The sequence below is a fragment of the Schistocerca cancellata genome, chromosome 6 (genome assembly GCF_023864275.1).
Source record: "Schistocerca cancellata isolate TAMUIC-IGC-003103 chromosome 6, iqSchCanc2.1, whole genome shotgun sequence".
Lineage (NCBI taxonomy): Eukaryota > Metazoa > Arthropoda > Insecta > Orthoptera > Acrididae > Schistocerca > Schistocerca cancellata.
In genome coordinates this window covers 306,285,779-306,312,431 of record NC_064631.1, presented here as the reverse complement: position 1 = coordinate 306,312,431, position 26,653 = coordinate 306,285,779, and the positions used below count along the sequence as shown (strand labels likewise).

Genomic DNA, 26,653 nt, shown 5'->3' with positions numbered 1-26,653 from the left:
CATACAGGGAAACTTATGACTGCTATAACATTAGAAAAGGAAGGAAGAACAGGGTTGAACATCCTGTTGACAACAAAAAGGGTTCAACATCCCGTTGACGACAAGAGTCAGAGCACAAGCTCGGAGTGCATCAAGGATGGGTAAGGAAGTTGGCGATGTCCCTTCAAAAGAGCCATCCCAGCTTCTGCCTGGAGCAGTTTAGGTTGGTTGGTTGGATTAAAAGAGGGGGAAATGGACCAAACTACGAGGTCATCGTCCCTTGTTCCGAATAAAACAATGCCATAAGTGTGAGAATTAAAAAAAACTAGACAGACAACTCAGAATGGAATGAAAGGAAAAATCACAAGAACGATGAAGGGCAACAAACATATAAATGGACAAAAGGCGACAAGAAAACCACAGAAATGCAATAAACGGGATGAAGAGATTACAACAACAAAGCAGATCACCAAGGCTGGCTGACCATGAGAATAAAAAAGGAGAAGCTGGGCACTCTGCAATTAAAATCTCCACCCTAGAAGCCCTAGGGTGGAGGACACAGGGGGACAAAGAACACTTGCTAAAACTTAGATCAAATGATAAAACCCACACTCACGAACAAAACGTAAAACTAAATCAGTCGAAGTGCTGTCAGATAAAATTAGCAGTAATGAGTCCGGTAACCCAAGATTTCATCGCTGGGCAGTCAAAGCGGGACAGTGCACCAGAATATGGGCCACTGTCAACCGGGCGTCACACCGACACTCAGGGAGGTCTTCATGGCGCAGGAGGTAATAGTGGCCAATGCGGAGCTGGCAGAGGACAACTGACTCCCTGCGAGAGGTCTGCAGGGACGAGTTCCACATATTCATAGTCTCCTTAACCCAGATAACCCTGACGTCCTTCTGGAAGGACGACGTAACTCACTGTTGAAATGATTTATTTTTGCGAATAACGCATTGTTGCAACGGACTGTGATGCATTGTTATATGAAGTAGGCAGAGTCAGTTGCGCGCTGCAACAATCAGTTTGACGCTGTCGTTCATAGTGAGTGAGAAACTGTGTCTTGAAAATAGAGCCGATTTTACCATGGACGAACTGACTGACCTTGTCATCGATGGATATGTATATTTTGTTTCATATTGCGTCAATAATTCTGAAACTTGTCATGTAATATCTTAAAGAATTAACCTATATTATTTATGGGCTCATATTACGATTGTAAGTTTCCGTCAGTTGTAATTCAAAAATGTTTTCAACCGTCCTTCCAGAAGGACGTCAGGGTAATATGTTGTCATTCTGTATTCACAGAAAACGATGTACACATATGGAACTTTTGGACATGTTAGAATCAAAAGGTGAGGAAATACCTAATACTGGTGTGAATGTAACATTACACCCTCTTTTAAATTCAAATGATGACATAACAGATGAAGATTCGGGTGCTGAAGAAAATCCAAGTGTAGATAAATTACCTGTAAGGCAGCTCGATGCTACTGCGCTACATGACCTAAAAGAGAGGGGCGTGGAAGCAACAGGAACAATAAGAGGAAACAGAGTTAAGAATTTTACTCTATCATTTATAGATAAAATGATTTAAGAAAATAGAGGATCATATGAAATTTGTTCTGACTCATATCCGGGATTTCCATTGTACGTTGGAATGACAGCAATGTTGTTACTGCAGCCACTAACTTTGACAAAGTGCAACCACTACGCTCTGTAGCAAGATTTTCCAGGGAACAAAGGAAAAGGATGAGCGTGCTTCAACCTAACTTGTTACACTCCTACAATACTCATATGGGAGGCATAGATCGAGCTGACCAAAATGTATCCCTATATAGATGCTCTATAAGAGGGAAAAAGTGGTATTTCCCGATCATTGATCATTTTATAGACATTGCAGAGCAAAATGCCTGGGATCTTTACAAGCACAACGAATAACCCATAGATCATCTGACATTTCGTTGTCGAATTGTCACTGCAATTCTTGAAAGTAACAAGTGAGTCACTACCAGCAGAGGATATCCTAGTAAGAGGGCAAAACTAGATTCTAGATTTGATGGGAGAGAACATTATGTTGCTGAATTACCAACGGATGAGATAACAAAAACGAAGAAGCAGCTGAAATGTCGAAGTTGCCACAAAAAAGCTACTAATATGTGCGTAAAATGTGACGAACCACTTCATGTTTGTTGCTTTTTGTCTTATCATACTAGTGCATAAAATATGTGTATAGGTTCTTTTCTTTGTTTTTTGTATTTATTAGCTGTTGTAGCCCATAATTCAAATTTATTTATGTTTATTTGAAAGTATAAAAACCAAAACAAATTAATTGTGCAATGTCATATACTTTAAAAACATGATCCCTTATTGTCCTGACGTCCTTCTGAAAGGACGCCCATTTTTCGAAATACTAAATAAAAAAAAATACTCAAAATTGATTTTACTTTCTTCCTTACAACCTTGTGAATGAATGTAGATAAGATATAAATCAATTTTTGAAAAGCAAATAATTCAGGACTATCTGGGTTAATAACACACATTTTGTTGTGTGTACTGTTATGCCATTCCATCTCCCGAAGCTGAAAAATTCTACAGCATAAGTCAGAATGCAGGTCAAGTTCATAGATGCTCATCTCAGAAGCCGTTTTCGCATAGCATGTTTGGCCAGCCTGTCGGCAAGTTCGTTGCCTGGGAAGCCGAAATGTCCATGAGTCCACACAAACACCACTGAACGAGGGGATCAGTCCAGGCTATAGATGCACTCCTGGATGGAAGTTACCAAAGGATGGCGATGGTAGCAGTAGTCGATAGCCTGTAGGCTGCTCAATGAGTCAGTACACAGAAGAAACGATTCCCCAGGGCATGAGCAGATACACTGAAGTGCACGAGAGATGGCCACCAGCTCTGCAGTGAATACACTGCAGCCATCGGGCAAGGAATGCTGTTCAAAATGGCCTCTGTGTACGTAGGCAAAGCCAACATGACCATCACTCATTGAGCCATCAGTGTAAACCACTTCAGAGCCCCGGAACACGTCAAGAATCGAAAGGGAGTGATAGCAGAGAGCAGCAGGAGTAACTGAGTCCTTAGGGTCATGCAAAAGGTCCAGACGAATCTGTGGCCTAGGTGTACACCATAGAGGTTTATGTGGAGGGGACCTGGATGGGAGGTTGTAAAGGGATGGACTCCAGGTCAGACAGAAGGGATCACACACGAACCACAGTCGTTAGCCCTACCCTGGGGCGCCGATGCATGAGCTGCACGATGAACTGCCACAGGTGGAAAAAGGAGACAGTAATTCGCATGCTCAGAACTACAAATGTGTGCAATGTAACTGATGAGCAGCTGTGCACATAGGATCTGCAATGGATGGACTCCAGCCTTCACCAGGACACTAGTCACCGGACATGTCCTAAAAACTCTTGTCGCTAGGCAAACACCACAGTGGTGCACTGGGTCGAGTACACACAACACTGAGGATGCCGCAGAACCATAAACCAGACTCCCATAGTCAAGGCAGGATTGAACGAGGCCTTTGTAGAGCTGCGGAGCAATCGGCACCCCAGTTGGTGTCGCTCAGGTAGCAGAAGGCACTGCGGTGCTGCCAGCACTTCCGCTTAAGCTGACGAAGATGAGGTAGTCAAGTCAATCGCCGTCAAAATCCAGTCCTAAGAATCGATATGTCTCAACTACAGTGAGTGGACTGTCATGAAGGTAAAGTGCTGGTTCCAGATGAAGGGTACAGTGTTGCCAGAAGTGCACGAGACACAACTTGGCAGCTGAAAACTGGAAGCCGCGGACGAGAGCCCATGACTGTGCCTTGTGGATAGCTTCCTGTAGGCACCGCTCAGCAACACCAATAATGGTGAAACAGTACAAAATGCAGAAGTCGTCTGCATACAGAGAGGGTGAGACGGATGGCCCTACAGCTGCTGCCACTAAAAATAGTGATACACTCCATACAGAGACCTGCGGGACCCCATTCTCCTGGATATGGGAGGAACTACGGGAGACACCAACTTCGACACAGAAAGCATGGAGCGACAGGAAATTCTGAATAAAAATCAGGAGCGGCCCAGGGAGACACCCGTATAATGTGGCAAGGATATGTTACCAGGTGGTGTCAAACGTTTTGCATAGATCAAAAAAGACGGAAACAAGGTGTTGGCGTCTGGAAAAGGCTGTTCAAAAGGCAGACTCGAGGGACACAATATTATCAGTAGTAGAGCGCCCCTGGCGCAAGCTGCCCTGACGTGGAGCCAGTAGGCCACGTGACTCCAGGACCCAACCCAACCGTCGACACATCATACGTTCCAGCAGCTTACAAAGAACGTTGGTGAGGCTCATGGGTAGACAGCTATCCACATCAAGCGGGTTTTTGCCAGGTTTGAGCACTGGAAGGATGGTGCTCTCCAGCCATTGAGATGGAAAGACGCCATCACACCAGATCTGTTTGCAGATGACAAGGAGACGGCACTTGTAGTCAGACGAGAGATGTTTAATCATCTGACTGTAGATCCAATTCGGCCCAGGAGCTGTGTCAGGTCAATGTGCAAGTGCATTGAGGAGCTCCCACTCCGTAAATGGGGTGTTATAGGGTTCACTGTGGCATGTAATGAACGAGAGGACTTTCCTTTCCATCCGCCATTGTGGGTGCGAAAGGCTGGGGGTTGGTTCTCCAACACCAAGGTTCAAGCATAGTGCTCAGCAATTGTGTTCACATCAATACATAGCATGCCATTGATGGTAATGCAAGGGACACCTGTTGGGATCTGGTACCCAAAATGGCGTCTGATCTTCGTCCAGACTTGGGAAGGTGACATATGGCACCCAATGGTAGTCACATACCTCTCCCAAGACTCCTGTTTCCGTTGTTTTATAATCTGGCGTACACGGGCACAGAACCGCTTAAAGGCTATCAGATGTTCTACGGAAGGGTGTAGCTTATGTTGCTGTAGAGCTCGCCGACGCTCTGTAATTGCCTCAGCGAGTACCAGCAACCATCAAGGAACGGTCTTTCACCAGGAGCACCCTAAAGAGTGAGGGATTGGGTTTTCTGCCACAGAAACAATTGTGGTAGTCACCTGCTCAACCATCATATCGCTGTTAGCATGTGGGGCAGAGTCAACAGTGACATCAGAGGTGAAAGTTTCGCGGTCCGCCTTGCTTAAAGCCCGTCTAGGCAGGCGGCCAAGGGCCTGCTGCCGGGGCAGTCACAGGAAGATGGGGAACTGGTCACTACCACACAGATCGTCACATGCTCTCCAGTGGATAGATGGGAGAGAAGTCCTGGGCTGCAAATTGATAAATCAATGGCAGAGTAACTACCTCGAGTCACACTGAAACGTGTGGCAGCCCCAGTATCTAGGAAGCAGATGTCAAACTGAGACAGTAAAGTTTTGACATCTTTGCCTCGGCCAGTAAGCACAGTGCTACCCCACAAGGGGTTATGGGTGTTAAAATTTCCCATAAATAGGAAAGGTTTAAGTTGGTTTAAAAGAGGGGGGGAGGGGAGGGGAGGACCAAACCGCATGGTCATCGGTCCCTTGTTCCGAATAAAACAAAGCCTCAAGCGTGAGAATCACACATACGATACATATAACACAGAATGGAAAGAAAGGAAAAGCCACAAGAAAGAAGGAAAGGCAACAAACACAAGAAGGAACAAAAGAGGACAAGAAAACAACAGACACATGCAAGAAACAGTTAGAAGAGAGCGAAACAAGAAAGCAGATTACAGTGGTTAGCCAACCACAAAAATAAAAAGGAGAAGCCAGCCACTCTGCAACACATTAAAATCTCCACCCTAGAAGCACTAGGGTGGAGGACACAGAGGGACAAAGGACATGCACTAAAACTCAGATTGAATGATAAAACCACCCTCACAGATAAAACGTAAAACACAATCAGCTGAAGAGACGGTGTCTGCTAAAATCAATGTTAAAGACTACGGCAACCAAAGATGAAGTTGCAGGGCAGCCAAAGGAGGACAGAGCAGAAGAATATGGGCCACTGTCAATCGGGCACCACACCGACACTGAGGTGGGTCTTCACGGCACAGGAGCTAGCTGTGGGTCGCCCAGACATGGCCAATGCAGAGCTGGCAGAGAACCAGAGTTCCTGCAAAAGTCCTTTATCGAGGACTTCCACACATTCGTGGTCCCTATAATGGCTCGCAGTTTGTTGTGCATACTGAGATTCTGCAAATCCGTCTCCCAAAGCTGAAAAACCTTGCGGCGTAATAACGAACGCAGGTCAGTTGCGGGGAGGCCGATCTCCGGAAGTGGTTTTCGTGTAGCCTGTTTAGACAGTCTGTCAGCAAGTTCATTTCCTGGGATTCCGATGTGACCAGTGGTCCAGACGAACACCACTGAATGACTGGACCATTCCTGGGCATAGATGAACTCCTGGAGGGATGCTACCAAAGGATGACAAGGGCAGCACTGGTCGATAGCTTTCAGGCTGCTCAAGGAGTCAGTACATAAAAGAAAGGACTCCCCAGGGCATGAACGGATATACTGATGTGCACTAGATATGGCCACCAGCTCTGCAATGAATACACTGAAGCCAACGGGTAAGGAATGCTGTTCAACATGGCCACCGTGAACGCAGGCGAAGCCAACTTGACCATCAGCCATCGAGCCATCAGTGTAAACCCTTCAGAGCCCCGGAACATGTCAAGAAGTGAGTGGAAGTGACAGAGGAGAGCCGCAGGGTTAACAGAGTCCTTAGAACCATGTGAAAGGTCCAGGTGAAGCTTCGGCCTAGGGCTACACCATGGAGGTGTACGTGATACGATCTCAAGAAGAGGACTCCAGTTCAGACAGAAGCAATTGCACGCGAACTGCAATCGTTAGCTCTGACCTGGGCTGTCACTGTGGGAGGTGAACCGCCATGGTTGCATAAAGAAGACAGTAATTAGGATGTCCAGGAGAGTTATGAATGTGTGTAACGTAACTGGTGAGCAGGTGTGCACGTATGATCTTCACTGGAGGAACTCCAGCCTCCACCAGTATGCTGGTCACAGGACTCATCCTATAAGCTCCAGTTGCTAGTCGAACTCCGATGTGGTGCAATGGGTCGAGCAAACACAACGCCGAGTGCCCCACTGAACCATAAATCACATTAACATAGTCAGGGCGGGATTGAACAAGGGCTCTGTAGAGCTGCAGCTGCATGCAGCGATCTGCACCCCTGATGGTGTTGCTCAGGCAGAAGAGGGCATTGAGATGCTGCCAACATTTCCATTAAAGTTGACGAAGATGAGGAAGCCAAGTCAAACGAGTGTCGAAAACCAGACCTAAGAATCAATGTCTCCATGACAGTGAGTGGATCATCATTAAGGTAAAGTGCTGGTTCCGGATGAATGGTACAACACCTACAAAAATGCATGACACACATCTTCACAGCTGAAAACTGGAAGCGATGGGCTAGAGACCATGACTGCGCCTTGTGGATGGCTTCCTGTAGGTGGCATTCAGCAAAACCTGTACTGGTGGAGCAGTACAAAATGTAGAAGTCGTCTGCACATGGAGAAGGTGAAACGGACAGTCCTACAGCTGCTGCTAGACCATTAATTGCTACTAAAAATATACACACACTCAATACAGAGACCTGCGGGACCCCATTCTCCTGGATATGGGCGGAACCATGAGAGGCACGAACTTGGACATGGAAAGTACGGAGCGACAAAAAATTTTGGAGAAAAATCGGAAGCGGGCCTCTGAGACCACACTCATATAATTTGGCAAGGATATGGTGCCGCCAGGTGGTGTCATATGCTTTCATAAATAAAAAAAGATGGCATCCAGGTGTTGGCGTCTGGAAAAGGCTGTTTGGATGGCAGACTTGAGGGGGACAAGATTATCAGTGGTAGAGTGCCCCCTGACGAAAGCTGCCCTGACATGGAGCCAGTAGGCCACGTGACTCCAGGACCCAACCCAACCGCCACCACATCACACGTTCCAGCAGCTTGCAAAGAACTTTGGTGGGGCTGATGGGCCAATAGCTATCCACATCAAGTGGGTTTTTACCGGGTTTAAGCACCACAATGACGGTGCATTCCCGCCGTTACGATGGAAAGATACCAGATCTGATTGAAGATGAAGATGAGATGTCACTTGTACTCAGATGCGAGATCTGGCCCAAGAGCTGTGTCATGGCAATGTGCAAGGGCACTGAGGAGCTCCCACTCCGCAAACGGGGCTTTATAGGGTTCACTGCGGCGTGTAGCAATCAAGACAACTTTCCTTTCCATCCGCCATTTGAGGGTGTGAAAGGCTGGAGGGGCAGTTCTCCAACGCAAAGGTTCGAGCACAGTGCTCAGCAATCGCGTTTGTGTCCGTAGATAACACACCGTTTATGTGAACACCGGGGACACCTGTTGGGGTCTGGTACCTAAAAACTCGTTTGATCTTTGCTGAGACTTGGGAAGGTGACATATACAATGGTCAACATGTATCTCTCCCAACACTCCTGCTTTCATCTTTTGATAAGCTGGCAAACGCGGGCATGGAGCCGTTTAAAGACTACGAGATGCTCCAGGGAAGGGTGCCGCTTATGTCGCTGTAGAAAGAATCCGCTGACGCTCCTTAATTGCCACAGTGACTTCCGACGACCACCAAGGGACCGCCTTTTGCGGGGGGCACCTGATAGAGTGAGGGATCACGTTTTAGACCACAGTAACGATTGTTGTGGTGATCCGCTCAACCAACACATCAATGTTACCATGTGAGGGAGAGTCAGCGGTAACTGCAGAGGTGTAATTTTCCCAGCCTGCCTTGGTTAAAGCCCATCTGGCAGGTGGTCATGGGCCTGATGCCAGGGCAGTCACAGGAAGATAGGGAAGTGGTCACTACCATACAGATTGTCATGTGCTCTCCAGTGGATAGATGGGAGAAGGCCTGGGCTGCAAATTGATAAATCAATGGCCGAGTAACCACCTCGAGTCACACTGAAATGTGTGGTGGCCCCAGTATTTAAGAGGCAGAGGTGAAACTGAGACAGTAAAGTTTCGACTTCTTTGCCTCGGCCAGTAGGCACAGTGTCACCCCACAAGGGGTTATGGGCATTTAAATCTCCCAAAAGAAGGAAAGGTTTAGGTAGTTGATCAATCAGTGTAGCTAATACATTCAGGGGTACTGCAGCATCTGGAGGAAGACATACATCGCAGAAAGTTATTTCCTGCGTCGTCCGTATTCTGACAGCCACAGCTTCAAGAGGGGTTTGAAGGGGCAAAGGTTCACTACAGAGTGGGTTTAGCACATAAGTGCAAACCCCACCTGACACTCAATTATATTTGCTACGGTTCCTGTAATATCCCTTATAGCTGCAGAGGGCAGGGGTCCGCATTGCTGGGAACCAGGTTTCGTGGAGGGCAATGCAGGAAGCAGGTGTAAAGCTGAACAGTTGCTGTAGCTCAGATAGGAGGTGGAAAAAACTGCCGCAATTCCACTGGAGGATGACATCATCGTTAGACTGGGAAGGCGTGGAACATTCAATGAGGCAGTTTACACCTCAGGGTCACCTGCTGCCATCGACGTTTTGCTTGAGCAGTCTATATCCATTGTGTCTGATGGTCCAGCGAGATCCAGGTCCTCTGCGGATGCCAGAATCTCCATCCCATCCTCAGACGCAGTGCTTGTAGGTAGCAGTGGTGTGGGTGCCACTGTAAGTTCCTCGTTCTTAGGGATATTCTTTTTCGATTTCTCAAACTCTTCCTTGGCTTTCCCTGGCTGGGAGGACTTTACTTAATCAGTTTCCAGGACTGAGGATGAACGTGAAGCCCTACGACCAGCTGTTTTTGGGCTATTCAGCCACTGGTGGCTGTCATATTTCCCACTAGCAGAAACCTGGGAAGGGAGTGACCCAAGGGACCCCTTCCTAGCGAGAGGACGAGAAGAAGCATTATGCTTCTCTGGTTCAGAAGTGGGGACTGAAATACCCAATGGTTGGGGGGAGGGGGGGTGTTGTTCCCTAAGTAGGTGATGCGGGAGCAACAGGGAGGGAAGTGCCCCCCCCCCCCCCCCCTCCCACGATCAAGTGGACAGGTGTAGTCTCCCAAGTTCTGAGAAGCGACAGGAATTCGAGGAACTGATGGGGCGAGAACTGTTCTCATAGCGGTGGCGTATGAGGTGGTCATACCTACAGGTTGTACGTGCTCAAATTTCCTTAGCCTCAGTGTAGGTCAGTCGGTCCTGTGTCTTATATTCCATGATTTTCCTCTTTTTCTGTAAAATCCTGCAGTCTGGTGAGAAAGGTGAACGATGCTCTCCGCAGTTGACACAGATGGGAAGTGGGGCGCATGGAGTATTGGGATGAGATGGATGTCCACAGTCTCGACAGGTGGCGATGAAAGTACAGCGGGAAGACTTATGGCCGAACTTCCAGCACTTAAAGCACCGCTTTGGGGATGGGGGGGAGGGAGGGATATATGGCTTGTAGTCATAGTGGTAGACCATCACCTTGACCTTCTCGGGTAATGTGTCATCCTCGAAGGCCAAGTTTAAGGCACCGGTGGCAACCTAGTTATCCCTCAGACCACGATGGACGCACCAGACAAAATGAACACCTCACCGCTCTAAATTGGCACGCAGCTCGTCGTCAGACTGCAAAAGAAGGTCCCTGTGGAATATAATACCCTGGACAATATTTAAGCTCTTATGAGGCGTGATGGTAACAGTAACATCCCCCAACTTCCCACAAGCAAGTAATGCCTGTGACTGGGCAGAGGATGCTGTTTTTATCAAAATTAACCCGGAGCGCATTTTGGTCAAGCCCTCCACCTCCCCAAACGAACCCTCCAAATGCTCCACAACACTGAGGCTTCATGCACATGAAAGATTCCCCATCAACTCTCGTACATAGGAGATACCGCAGCAAATAAACTTCACTGCCATCCTTAGCCTGGCATTCCTTCCATGGTGTGGCCAGGTAGGGGAACGACTTGGGGTAGTATTTCTTAACATTAAAGTTAGACTTTGCCTGCTTAGAGACTGCTGGCAGCAGACCACCAGCAAGACATGACGTACTACACATCATGGCGTGTCATCCACCCTCATGCCACCCACTCCGACTGGGGCCCTCCCCATGGGCACCACCCAGCTGCTGCAAAGGCCACCTGGCAGGATGGCCATTGCCAGGAGTCCCAATGCGCCAGGATAACGGGCATCTACTCCTTGGCATACATGGGGAGTTAAAGCACAGGCATCATCAGACTGACTGTGCTTCTGGACATTGCAATGTTAAGAGTTTTACTGCAAAGAACAAAAAAGTGTCATGTACTCAAACTTGCCACTTGCTATGAGACCAGTGGTATATGTCCCTGGTATTCCCACACCTAAGCCACCTGCAGACAGTAGTGAACCTATTTTAGATACAGCCAATAACAGTTATTCATTATTACCACTTGTGTCTGACAAGTTTGTTCCTGAAGCATCACATGTGCCACAACAATTATTACAAGCCAAGCTAAATGGCACAGTAAGGTACTTAAAAGCTTTCGAAGGATACAGCTGAATTGTTAGGTTCCAAGCTGAAATGTCAGTATCTTTCTACAGGAATAGAAAAAAAAAATCTCTTCCAGTACTTCAGTGACCATGAAAATCTAGTTTGCTGTAATAACATTCCAGACTTAATAAACAAACTGGGTTCTATTAAAAAATTATCCAAGTGAGTGGAGGTCATTTATCAATTCTAATAAAAGAAGTTTTACAAGTGCACTGATACACTATGGTAATGCTCTGTCTACAGTTACAGTAGCACACTCAGTGCAGCTGAAGGAGAATTATGAAAGTTTGAAGTAGGTTTTGAAGAAAGTCAAATATATTGATCATCAGTGGATATTGTATTAACATTCGAAAATAATCTGTATGATATCTGGCCAACAACAGGGATTCATGAATTAGCCACATTATTTGTGCAAGTGGGTAGTGCGGCAAGAGAAACACACTGTAAACAAAGTTGATGTCCCCAAAGACGAAGTTAAACACCCAGTAGTAAGAAGGTAATAAGCAATAGCCTAGTCGATCCAAAGGAGATTCTTTTGCCACCTCTTATGTAAAACTTTGTGTAAGAAAACATTTCGTGAAAGCACTTCACCAAGATGGTAATTGTTTTTTTAAAAATCTCGGGACAGTTATCCTGCTCTGTCCGAAGCTAAAATTAAAGATGTCCTCTTTGATGGTCCTCAAATCACAACTCTTGCTAAAGACAGAAGATATGATGCTAAATGTCTTCCAAACAGGAAAATGCTTGAAACACATTTAAAGAAGTTATGGACAATTTTGAAGGTAACAATAAACATCCTATGTCAAAATTGTGGAAAACAAAAGTTGAAAACACTGTGGCGCAACATTCTGATTTTTTTAAAATTACTATTTCCTGACAACCACAGGACAGTCAGTGAGGAACAGGGTGAGTGTTTCCACAAGGATATTCGAAAAATGGGGAGGACACCAAGGGCGATGGAATACTTCAATGATTGCAGATAACTGCTGGATGCTGTGTACAGATTCGATGGAAAAGCACATGGTAAAATATAAATACTTCATACCAAATGAACAAGATTTTGCTGATGTGCTCTTTATGAAGTGAACAGACTTGAAATTTGGTCATTAGAAAACTGTATTTTCATCTGTAACTCTTATTTAGGTTTTTTAAAGATAATATGTGAGGATTTCATTCTTGATTTGCCGAAAAACCTAATGTGATGGAGAAAAGCTAGTCTTTTTTTTCTTCTTTTTTTTCAATCAGCAGTACTGAGTTATTAAGAGTCACCTTTCAAATGTAAAAAAGCTCTCAATAAGTTTTAATTTGTAGACGTGTGTTATCCGTGCACAGCATTAATCCCTGCTCCTAATAGTTTAGACGCAATGATGATCTCTATAAAACTTCCTTCGAGTGGTTTACTGCTGTTAATTATGAACATCCTCAGCGTAAGAATAATGAATCACTTAACAAAGAAAACGTAATAATAATGTTTTTGTTACATGGAACGATAACATGTAATCAAGAAAGAGAAAGAAACTCGGTGTAAACTAACAAACGAGTGTGTAATTTGTTGGGCGCTGGGTTCTGTGCTATTCTAAGTAGGCGGTGGACGTCAAATGGAACGCCTTGAACTACAGCAGATCACGCGACGAAGTGAGCTGGCGCAATTCAGAGGCACGTGCAGCTAGCTGAATGAAAGCGAAGTAGAAGCCGAGCCAGCAGAAAGCTGTGATGTAACGCGCTGTGTGTGCTTGCGGGAACGCGATTTCAGTTTCTATAGTGACTCACCAGCCTTTGCACTGTCTCGTCGAACGAGCCATATCTTGCAGCACGGGTAGGATGTAAACACAGCAACTATTATCTAAGATGGATAGCTTACAAAGCCCATTCATTCACTCACTCACTCATTCACAAACTTATTTTCTATCTTCGTGCATTTGTTGCCGTTTGAGTATAACGAATTTCTGACTAAAGTACAAATCGTACATTTTACACCAGTTTTAATTTGTCAAAAAATAAGTAAGACGCGTGCTCACCTGTGGGTCGTTTTTCATTTGCAACGTTATTTCGTTCCAAAGGAACACTAAAGTTATTTTATTCAATTTAATCCCTTTGTAAAATAGGTCGAGAATCGTACAACCGTATAGTCAAGACAGACAAAAGACGCCTCATGAAAATGAACGCGGAAAAATTTTTCGAACGCTAAAGAGTTTTTGTCTTTCCCCATTCTCAGAGGCAGACAGAAGTAGAAGTGAGGAAGAGGACATCACGGTGAAGGGAATGTGACTTTAAACGATCATAAATACTTAAGGCTGATTAGTGAAGTACTTACAAACCCCACGCTGAAACGTCTACTGCAAAAAAGAATACATTTATAATAATTGAAACAGCCACTTCACTGCTAAACGAAACTCCATTCAGCTGTTCCCAGTTAAAAGGCCACTGTTTTATCAACGAACGACCACGTGAAAGAACCATTGTCTTATCGACAGCTGTCAAGAATCATAAACACATCGCAAAACAAAGCTTGCCGTACGACGCGCCTGATAACGGAAAACTGTCTTCAGAGCTATAACGTGCGGCTGTGGTGGTACTGTTCCTGAGATAAGACCGATATACGCTGCGTCACGAAATTAAAAACCATGTCGAACGAAAATAGGGCGGACGGAAGGGCGCGCGATTCTTAATCGCGGCAGGCCCACATTTTTTTTAATTTGGGGGGGGGGGGGGAGATTTCACTTGATTTTATATTTAAAGCTGGCCATCTGCAAACAAGAAAAACAAACTACCTCTCAGGCTTTAGTGGAGTTATACCCAGACTTCACTGACAATTATCCTATTTTACCAAACTGATCGAGTTGGAGTTGAAAGGATCCGCCCATCTGTAACAGCTACTTAGGAAGATTAGAGTTTAACGTCCCGTCCGTTAACAAGTTGGTCATTACAAACGCAGCCTTCAGATATTTAGGGAAACCACGTTAAACTCAAAGATGGCTGGATGGGTATTTCAACCTTGCATTCCCTACAGCGAATTCACTTCCTCTACCACTGTGCCACTTCCCTCGACAACAGCGAAAACTTCTAAAACTATAAGGTCAAAACTAAGCATTTAACAGAACTCGACATTTGGAAACTGATTACCTGCCCCCCCCCCCCCCCCTCACCGCAAAAAAGGATGATTCTTCCCGCCTATAAAATCGAGGCATCCACCACACCAGCACCTATACAACAAATTCTAGCAATCTGGTTTAGGGTAACGATTTTATAGCCCGCCAATAATTTTTATCGAGACTATCGAACTGTAATAGATATAAGACGTTTCAAGCACGAAAAAGTCAGCGACATAATTTACCGTTTCTGTTATTGAATTCTTATCAAAAGAAAGTACGAAGTTAACACCTCAAACACAAACTACATGCATCCTCAATTCGCACGAGCTCTGCTTACTCCCACCTACGAGCATTTCTCTACCTACCGTCTACACACTACAGAACGGGGAAGGTCATGAAAATCAGAAATACGGACTACAGTTCCGACCCGTAAACAGTTTCAACCACTCACAGTAGACCTACGCCTGATCAACGACTTCTGCGCTGTTAATTGAAGATATGGGTCACAAAACTAGAAAACTGTAACTAGATGCAACTGCAGTTAGTGAACGATGCAAGTTAAGGATTCGTGACAACGTGAAACAGCTACAGCGTGTGAGAAACTACTGAGGATATCAACTTACCTCTTCCACCAGAATACAGTAATGAGCCTAATGACTTTCCGCACTCTTTAGCTGTGTTAGCGATAGGTCTAAAGTAGCCAAACTGAAGAACAACTTTAACTGTTCCCGCCTGGGAGAACATCACCGCTTAACTGCTGAAGCCATTACTACACGACCGCAAATGAATGCCTCCTTCACGCAGCGTTAGGTGCCGAATGCAAACTAGAACCACTTACGGGGCAGACCCCAAACATTTCCGCCACTTCCATTCAGTTTCGTTGAGGGTAGAAAGGGGCAGCAGCTTACCGCAACGGAGCTACTTGTAAATACATGTATTCAGCAGAGCAGACAATACCTGCCACTTTGACACTTCGGCGGAAGACAAGAAAGTAAAGAACAAATTTTTCTGTTCATTACAATATGCATTGTATCCAGCCCTGACATGAGAGCAACAAATAGGCGGGAAACAGCTTGCTGAGAACAGACGCAAACACTGTCAACTGACATCAATGAAATGATTTTTAATGTTTCAACTTGCAAGAAAAATTTTGTGACTGTACAATTTCAACATGCCAATAGGGTTCGTCGGTTCAGGGTCGTTAGCTGTATATCAACACGAAACTGCCAATATCATTTCTTCAAAGTATTTTCATGCTGACTTCCTTCATAGTCCCTCCTCCCTCTCTTGTTGGTACAAATTGCCCACCTAAATACTTCTAACGCCAACGTGCCTTCTCATTAAATGGCTTGACCAATTATATTTTCTCTCCAGAAAGACGATAACAACAATCGCCACCCATCTTCCGTAGAATAAAACAAAAAATGTCACGTGATAAGTGCTAGCAGGTGTGGTCAGCTGCGTACATGATTCTTGGTCAAAACACAAAAGTTATCATTCCGTAAATTCGTCGGTGGTGTCTGCAGTAATCCCAGAGAACAGTCGATTTATGACTTCTGCAGGTCGCACTTTCAGTATGACAAGTCGGGAGGCATCAAACCGTGCTGGTCAGTTAGACATAACTAGCACACACCACCATGCTGAGAAAAAAATGAAAATCAGTCCTTCACTTCATAGTATCTTATTTATCGTGGCTTAGGTCAATGAGATGCTCTCACAAAAATGAAAAAAAATCACTGGAACCACCAAGTCTATTTCATTGAATGGGCGATTTAATAAGCCGTAGTTAGTTTCTACGTTCTTGTACTGGGCCTACTGCCGGCTCCGGCGCATCTATTCCTCGTTCTTACTGCTGCTTCTTCCCTCTGGTAAAGTATGCAAGAGGAAAAACTTGGGCAAGCAAAGTTCGTGAAGCGTGCTCGTACTGCAATTTTCTATACTGAACAATTTTATCATTCTCGGCCCTGAACTAGTTACGTGTACATAAATCTTTCTTTTATAAAAATTGTCACTGTTCTAATAATCACATCTACAGTTGCATGTTTCCTATTCGCTGGCGTTGATAATATACGCGTGGCTTGAAGCTGAAATGTTACGCAATAATGACAGGAAAATTTTTCGGCTAACAACAATGTCATGCGGAAAACGTGACACTTTTCCCTCTCTCTCTTACGAGCGCCAAGCGGAGTGCTGACGCTAAGCTTCAAGGTCACTTCGCTCTTGACGTGGCTCATGATGAAAGCTGCGAAACGTGGCGGGAATCGCAAGAGATCGGCGTTACTCAAGGAAGTCGCTTTCATTAACAGATTTTCCATCTGAATTTCTGCTGACACTAACTAGAACCATTGGAACGCCACTTCTGTCGAAACACAGTCAAATGAAATCAACGTTCCAGCTGTCAGTATTTTCCTACTTCATCTACGAGGCACGTTCAGAAAGTGTAGTGTAATATGACCATAACGGGTTGCGGTATTTTGTTTTATAAGGACTGGCAACACTAAGTGGTTGAGAGGGATCCCCTGACCGCAACGAGTATCGCAGGACACCGTAGCACGTAAACACACGTTATAGTGCCCAGTTGCGTAAAGATGTCGGTACGAAATCCCGCCACGTGCGAACCACGTGTTATGCTCCGCTTCCTACTCACGGAAGGAATAAACCAACCGACCAAGTGCTATCCTCCGCTTCCTATTTGCGGAAGGACTAAACCAACCGAACCTCCCAGTCTGACTGATGACTTGGAGCAAGAAATCGAGGAAACTGTTCGTGATGACCGCCGACTGGAAGTGGATGAAATTTCTACGATGTTCCGGTTCCCACAACTCTCTATAACTATCTTTGACGAGACACTCACAGAAACACTGGAATACCGGGAACTGTGCGCAAGATGGATCCCAAAACAGCTGACAGAGCAACACAAGAAAAATCTGGTCAGTAGCGCCCATCAGTTTCTTGGGCGACTTGAGTTGGAAGGTGAGGATTTTCTGAGCTCTATTGGGACAGAAGATGAAACGTGGGTGGCTTATTACACGCCTGAGACAAAAAGACAGTCGTCACAGTGGCGTCACATCAATTTCTCATCTATCAAAAAACTGACAACCATGATTTCGAGCAACAAAATCATGGTCTCAGCGTTTTGGCAGAATTTCAGCATCAGGGGGCGACCATCAATGCAGATATTCTGAGACCCTAAAAAAGACTCAAAAGGAAAATTTAAAACAAAAGGCGGGAATGGTGGCGAGAGGCATGCGGTTGTTGCACGACAACGCCTTTCCTCAAGACAGCCTTAGCCACCAAGGCGCTCCTGAAGTCATTTGGTTGGGATGTTTTGAATCCCTCCCCCCCCCCCCCCCCCCGATTCCCTTGACTTGGCGCCCTCAGATCATCTGTTTCACCTCCTTGAAATCACATGAGTTGAATTAAATTTTCAATTTACGAGAAAGCACAGAACGAGGTTCTGAGATGGGGGAAGGAGCTGGCGGGAGATTTCTTCGACGAGGGAATTTATAAGCTTGTGCCACGGCTCGCGACGTGCACTGAAAGGAATGCCGATTATGCGAAAAAGTCAACAAGAGTATCAACAATACCCTGTAATTCTTTTCAAATGTACTTCTTCTAAAAGATCCAAAAAGTCTAGCAAACTTACATTCTGAACATGCCTCGTAGCATGTAAGATCAACCGAAGTACAGCGGGTATGATTAACTGAAGTACAGCGGGTATGATTAACTGAAGTACAGCGGGTATTCAGAGAGAGAGAGAGAGAGAGAGAGAGAGAGAGTAAAATCATGTATTAATTAGCTTATAACAATGTCTCTGTGATAGAGAAAATATCGTTCGAATGGCAGATACTATAAATTTCGATCGTCCGGGGCTGCAACCAGTCACCTCCTTGGCTTCCAAGACGTTCACATGGGCCAGGAAACGCAGGTGTTCCCAACGGCAGCAGCTGCTGCATGTGGCTTTGTCTCTAGAGCAAGTGTGCTGGCTAACACTGCATTGTGCCACGCGCTCAGACCGTCTACGCGTCGCAATAGTCGGCTAGAGGGGGGAAGGAACTGGTCTCCCTGTCTCCATGCCATACCAGTCACCTTCAAAGCAGAAGGTGTATTATCCTTCCAAGAACTACAGACGTGTCTTGCTATTGACATTCAAAAAAGGCCGATATTCGGCGAAGATGTCGCAGCTTGAAGATAGGGAAGGGGCAAAAAGTTGAAGTAGGTGAGTAGATTTACTGTCTGAAATGTACAGTGTGAATGACACGAACAAGGGCTTCTCATGAGCCATTCAAAAATAATTGAACTTTATGTAAGATGGGGAAACTGTTCAAAGTGCTGTAGGCAACAAAATGGGAATTTAATGACAAACATTAATGGAATGAAACCAAAAAGCAAAGTAACTTAAATAGAATGTGCAAACTACTGTCCTAATCCATCTTCCATGACATAAAATAAAGATATCTGAAAAATCCTCACACCAACACATTTGCATTATAATCAAGCTAGCTGTCAACCTGTATCACCTCATTAACAATAGATGCTGTCTTCTCTGACCCTGAACAACCTGAAAAATATTGAGAGAAAACATCACTCCACACTGCTTAGGTACATTTGTAGAATACCTCCAATTACATATCAACCAATTAACTCTATACACTCTTCACAACTGCAGTGTGCTCGAAAATATCATTCACTGTCACAATGATGTGCAAGGACACGTGAGTATTGTCCTCCCGGCAAATCTAACATGTTGCCAGTGCCAGTTTGGGTGAACCATGGGTGAGCAACATCACCACTGTTTTCCAACTGTGATACGGGCAGTATCCCAATACCTGTACCAGAACATACCTTTAAGCTAACATGATTAATGTTTCAACAGTCTCTCATTGTGTATAACTACATCTGCTTCTACCTCAGCCAGCTGAACTGAATACAGCAAAAACTGTACACTAGGAAACAATTCCTACTCCTGTAACACCCCAAATTAAAGAATAAAATTTACAGAAGGTGGACATATTTAAAAATATTCCTTACTGTCAAAAAACATAAAATAGTTGCTCTTTTTATGATAGAATACAACAGTAACACCGGGGAATAACAGGGGCCACAGTAAGTGATCTGCAATATTGAAATACTTACGATATATTAATAATGAGTATTTCCATACATTTCTGATAATACTGGTGAAATCAGACAGAGGTCGCATTCAGTGGCATGGTCATGTCCTGTGAGTATTATTCCCTAGTGTTCCTACATATAACCTGCAAATCAATGACAGGAGAACCCATGCACAACCTAAGGAAAGCTCACTGGATGTTGATAACAAGGATATGAAATGTTTTGGCCAGTCCCGAAAAGACACAAGATATCCAAAAAGTTACGTCAGATAAAAATAAGCAGTCCCAGCAGAATCTGGAAAATATTTTGATGAAGAGGAACAAACAGGTAATACTGACTGACTGTGTCTGTCTGTCAGGTAAGAGTGAGTACCTGAACTGACAACATAGACGCATGCTGAAGACTAGTACGGAGAGTGGAGAAAGGCTAGAAGGATGGAATGAGAGAGTGTAATAGAAAAGACTGGTGTAGGCACACATACTCACACAAAGATCACACATTTTTATCATTTTCATTTTAATTAAAATCCATAGATAATGTTTGTAAATAACTATTGTCAAATCTGTGAAAATGAACTAGGAGCAAAAAAAAAAAAAGATAAATCTTTTAACATCTATTAAACTGAGTGTTAAAATGTCAAAGTATTTGTATAGAGTATAGTCTTGTCAGTGTGAAAACATGCAGATTGATAAGAACATTTTGGAAGAAGTAGGTGTATTTAGATATCAGTAGGTAGTGAACAATGCCAATGATGAGAAACGTGACATGGAAGAAAGGATCAAAGCAGTATCCTGCACCTCATATTCTTTCGACAAATTATTGCAACCCAATTTTTTTTCCAAGTGTAAGGACATATAAAACAATAATCAGGCCACTGTTACTAATGGGGAAGAATAGATATAGGCCCTACCAGAAAAAAAGATTCAGATTTTTGAAAGTAAAATCCTGTGGAAGGTGTTCACATCAGTTTGTGAGGGAGCAGAATGGTGGAGAATAGAGAACAGGAATATATATAATGAATTACATGTTGTTGCAGAACCCAAGACAAGGAAACTAAGATGCTTTAGCTACTTCTATAAACAAAAAGAAAAGGAATCAAGACAGAGAGGAGTGTCTGAAGAAACCTGAAGGATGAAGACCTTCAGGCGTATTGAAAACAAGATGGTGAGACTAAATGGCCCAGGATCTTCAGAAGATTCCAAAGGCAGAGCACTGTGGATGAGATTACTTGACAACGTCAAAAGATGACTGCAGTTTGTGAGGGCCAGGAGAGTAATAGTAAATAGCCTCGTATGAAAGTGAAATAAGCAGCTCAAATAATAAGAAGTGCTACAAAAGACTGTTGAAAATGAGATAGTGTAGATCGGATACCTCATGGAGTGGTGCTGAATCAAACATGGAGAAAATAAGTGTGTGCCACAACTTGACTAAATGAAAAGATTGATTGGCAGTTCACATCCTGGGGCACCAAGGAATCATCAGTTTAGTAATGTAGGGAAGCGCACTCGCGAGTGTGTGTGTGTGGGGGGGGGGAGGAGAGGGAGGGGGGAGGGAGGGATGTAGAGGGAGTCCTAGGCGTAAATACAGCAAGCAGTTTCCACTGGATGTAGTTTGCAGCACTTAGATATGAAGTGGCTTCTACAGGACGGTGTCTTGGGGAGAGCTGCATCAAACCTGTCTTTGGACTGAAGACAACAGAGAGAGAGAGAGAGAGAGAGAGAGAGAGAGAGAGAGGGAGTGTGTGTGTGTGTGTGTGTGTGTGTGTGTGTGTGTGTGTGTGTGTGTGTGTGTGTTTGGAACTTACAGGCACTCAACGGCAAGGTTATCAGCATTCTGAAGACAACAGTGACATACCTGAATTGAGTTACACTGTTTGTACTGATATCTACTGAATACACAGAAAAGATAAAAACATGTCTTGAAAAAATAAAAGAATGTGCTAAAATGTGACACTAAAAACAAAAAATACTCTTATGGCATTTTTTATCTTTCTCCATGCATGTAGTGTTCAGTAGGTCAGGATGATGGAATTACTCAAGTGTTCTGTGTAAAGATTTTAATTAAAATAATGAGCAGGGCACATTACTGAATACTTACTAAAACATGACAGACTGGGGGGACTAAAAGGTAGAAAGTCTCTAGTACAGATGCATTCATGAACCCACAAAGTTAGGTGGGTGACAGAATGATAATAAGGACAGTGACATAAGGACAGATGTATATAAAATTAACATGGACAATGGAATTACTATCTTAGTGTAATGGCATGATCCATAATTGGAAGATAACTTTACCAATGTGATCCAATCCAATAAAATATAAGAACAAAAATATCAGCAGAAACAGAACAGATGCTGTAATAAGCTGAATCAAAATAAACTGATGAATAACACTATTTAGTATCAGCGTAGGGACAAGCAAGTTTATTCCTAATTATTTATAAAAATATCACCAAAAGTAAGGCAAACCCTAGGTTGAAACAAATTTTTGAATAGTTAGTGAAACAATAACATTATTAGCATGTTCTATCATCTTAAATAACGGAATCTGTTTGTACACCACTGAATTTTACCACAATCATTTCACAATTATATTGTTCCCCAGAGTGACAGACAATAAAAAAAAAGGCTGAAACAAGTGGAAGAAAATTCATAGGTCACACACGAACACATGCCATCCAAAATACGAGTAACATTCAGATGAAATTCTTATTTTGCAGAAAAATGAAATAAAGTTTTGGATTATTACAACTGATTTTGTACAATAATATATTGGGGTGGTTTGTGCTGATGAGAATGTTGATCAGTACGACACAAAACGGTATGCCGGTATCTCAGAAAGATTATAAAAAATTTTTCTGGGATCTCAGAGCCAGTAATACATGCAAATGTAACTTTCACAGCTTTGGGTTAGTTAACTGTAGTACAAAAGCTGTTTCTCAGCACCACTGTAAGTATTTCAACACTATTACAGGGCAGCAGCTGGCGAGATAGCGGCATAACGATACCATCTGATCAAGATCAAAATATTATTGCTTGGCATGCTTCAAATGTTTACTAGGTACAGCACTGACAACAAGAAAGAATGTAAGAAATATTCACAGAATAACAGGTTAGTTTACTTCCTCAATAGGCCGATTTCAGCAAAACTTATGACACCTTAAAAATTAGATTCATACTGACTAAAATAAACTGTCTTTCCCTCTACCTTCCCCTAGCACCAACACACACACACACACACACACACACACACACACACACCTATGTTATGCATTTTGTAATTGCAATGAGAAACACTTCACTATTCAAAAGAAATATCAAAGCAAAGAATGCGTCATGGTTGCTCCTGTACAGAATGTTATTTTTTGGTCTTACCAAAGTGTTTCAATTGATCTGCAACAAGAATATCAAGCTAAGCACACAATTTTTTGAACATGCAATTTTATGGCCACCTAACAGTTTGCTTACTTTTAGTGCAAGAAGCTTATGAGCACCATTACTGCCATGGAGAATACAATCTTACAGATTGGGCCTACTCTTTAATTTCACAGACCTTTTATCTTCTATCATACTAAACTCAACAACATACATATGAAATATCCTCCTTTAAAAGTATGACTATTGACATGTATGGCTTCATGTGAAGCTATACATTTACCTTCTCATAAAGAAGTATACATTAAATGTAGGTATAACAACTTTCATATCACACACTGTTGCTGTTGTGTTTTCATGTAAGTCAAATATCTCCACCACTACACACTACACACACACACACACACACACACACACACACATACACATTAAAATCCAATATTTCCATGCTATACACAAAGCACAGTGGAAGAATGGTTAATGCACTGATTAAACTTTCATTCAATAGGACAAGAGTCAAATTCCTGTCCCATCATTCCATATTTAAATTTCCGGCAGTTTTCTCCACAGTTCAGAGATAGTATCAGAATAATAAATTGAAAAGCACAATGTCATTTTCCTTTTACAATCCGAGCAAATACTGCCAAAATTATCCTTTGCTAATTTCAGGCTTTCAGCCAGGATAAACACATTGATTATTAAGATCAAGGTTTTTCCATTTAAAAATTCATTGCTGTGGAGCAGACGCAGTAACCACTGGTTGGAAGTGAGTGAGCCACAAACAACATTTATCAGACTTTTAACATACTACTGTGTCTATCACAAACCTGGCATGTCATTATTTTGGCGAAGTACACCACTTAAAGAAACAAAATAGTAAAATTATGTCTCCATTTCTGTACTAGAAAGTGAACCTCACTATATCATACTATTATTAATTATGCAGATGGTGGGATGAGTGTTGTTAATACAAGTACAGCAAGTTCATCACAACTTCTGAAGAAATGGCACAGCACATCCACAATCAGTAAAAAATTACTTTGTATATTAAGTGCTTCATCTCAACAAAAATATTTTAGCGAATTATTTGCTAACACTGATCAGCTTCTGTAATTATCTTCCATCATTCGTAAGCTGTCTCTCGGCTGATTGCAAGTAAATAAAAAATTAATATTAATTCCTGTTACGTATGACGACACAGCACAGCAGATTTCGATGCTGATGAAATGTAAGATACTGAACGGGCAGTTCTCCACGAGTAACAAATTTCTTCTGAATATTATAAGACGCTAGAGTTTCAATCATCCATTTTCCATGACGCCACAAAAAACAAGTTACACACATTGTTTTGGGAGAAAAGATGCAGCTGTAATTAAAAAATGATCAAAATGCTAACCAAATGGAAATAATTTGTTGCTACAGAATTTGATAAACACACGTGCCGTAATTTTTTTTATTTGATAATTATTCACCTATAAAAAAATTCAACCTCTTCATTTTCTACGAAAACATGACAATTTAATCAGTTCCTAGAACCAACTACATTTGTAAGGAACACAAGGACCAGAAATAATTATAGTATTAACCTCTCCCCCACCGCTAATTTGTTTTCAATACGTAGTTTCAGCTGACAGAAAGAAAACACACAAAGAACGTCTATTCAGGGCACGGAATATACTACTCAAACAGTTCGAGACTCGTTGACGTATCATTCAGTGTCACACAGAAATTAATATTTGTTCTTGTACACTCTTTCAACAATGTTATCAAAAAGCAAATAATGTGGGAAATAAACATCTGCCAAGCATCACTCCAGTCTACACGAAGCCGTCACAGTAGAGTTGACTTAACAAAGCTTACCTCATTGTGTAACGACGCTGCTCCTGTTACGTACGTAGCATCTCACAGTAGGCATTAACATATGCACAGAGAATACACAAATATTCTGCTATAAAACAGTGACGGTATCTACATTGACACAGCTTCTCTCTTGCAGTGCCTCACGCTGACACCGCAAGATGGCGAAGCCGGGATTGTTTTGGCGCCGACAAATGTCAGGAGAGACGCTATTGGACGGAGCCTGAGTTCACTCCCAGGGCCTACTCTTACCATATGGCTATATTTACAGCTCTCCTACGTAGATGCAGTTCCACGCCATACAGGTTGACAACAGAAGAGGAGACTGGAGCAATGATTGTGAACAGGACAATAGCACTCCAAAACGCCTATAATGAGTTTAAGCTCAGCGTAAATTGGCAGAGAACACTTTCACAATGAACTGCGTTATTGGTAGAGCCAATTAGGTAATGCCAGCCGATAAGAAATATTTCAGAAATATATGACCACATATTCCAAACTATTGAACTCATCCCTGAAACAAACAGATTTTATTTTTGCTGTCTAGAACAGTGGACTGCTTTCCAAAGAGAATTAACGAAAACCAATAGACGTAAATTACCTACGAAAGTGAATACCACACATAAACTGACAGCTGTTTGACATTCTGCAGGTAGCACTGTGTAGTGACTTAACTTTCGAGCTATGTTATCGGGTAACGTACCGGAGAAATTTTCCCAATATTCGTGAGCTAGTGTCAATGCGCGAATGCGAACAAGCAAGTAATCGCTCCGAGTTACTCAGGTATTTCAGGCTACAAGTTTCTTCGTAGATAAACTATACGCGCAAACAGCAACTGACCATATTCTTAACGCAGGAAAATGCGTGTCACTATGCGAGGGACTGAAAGTTACTTAGTGGTAGACGTGACAACTGATGCGAAGTAGACCAATTGAAACCAAGAGTACGATTGTGTTGCCGCTTTCAGCAGATAACAAGTGTAAGCAAATACTTTATAGTCAGCTGTCAAACAGTAATTTGCTTTAAGTATGTAACAGTTTCAGGAGTTGTTTCAATGTGCTGAAAAGCTGTGCACAGAAGTTTGTCGCTCTATTCGAATGCCTCCCTCTTACCAATCCAACCAACATTACTGTGAAGTGGAAGATAACAAGAAGTTTTACAGATCTCCTGAGTTGTTGACGCTTGTTCAAGGAGCAGGCTGTACATGTGTGAAGAGGACATGAAGTTCAGCAAAAAAAATGGGTGATGTTCTCCGCTTTCATTTTCTTCTAGATGTTCCACGATCTCAGACAATAGTCCAGTGACTCCTAGCCCTGAAACTAGAGTGTGCATTTTCCAGTCGCACTATGTTTATAGTCGGAATGTGTACTTTAATGGCAAGGCCAATTTCAGTGACAAACCTCATCTTTGTTAAAAATCAGAAGCTCTCACATCACTTTGCTCAGTGAGGCCTGAGAAACGACAAGCCTGGGTTTCTACGGGATAGAGCCCCAGATGCGTCATTGTCTCTCACCGGCGAACGACACATTTATCAATCATTTGTTCACGTACATCCATTAGATGACCGATATCTTCAGGAAGACAATGCACCACTCTATCACTTAGAACAGTTAGAACGGTTTAAGCAACCAGAGAACAAGTCAGGGCACGTCCCATCGGTCAACAAGGTGAAATTGGCGGTCTCTCTGATTCCATTAGTCATGAGAGGACTTGTCTTTCCTC

General features: G+C 43.2%; 1 protein-coding gene across 1 annotated transcript in view; it reads right to left on the bottom strand.

Annotated features, from left to right (window-relative positions):
- The window catches only part of LOC126190811 (myb-related protein B), a 221,632-nt gene extending 196,515 nt beyond the window's left edge, over positions 1-25,117 (bottom strand). Inside the window, exon 1 of the mRNA XM_049931374.1 lies at positions 24,935-25,117. Coding sequence (XP_049787331.1) covers positions 24,935-24,939 — 5 coding nt within the window. The 5' untranslated portion in view covers positions 24,940-25,117. The remainder of the gene's footprint in view (positions 1-24,934) is intronic.
- Between the last annotated feature and the right edge of the window lie 1,536 nt (positions 25,118-26,653).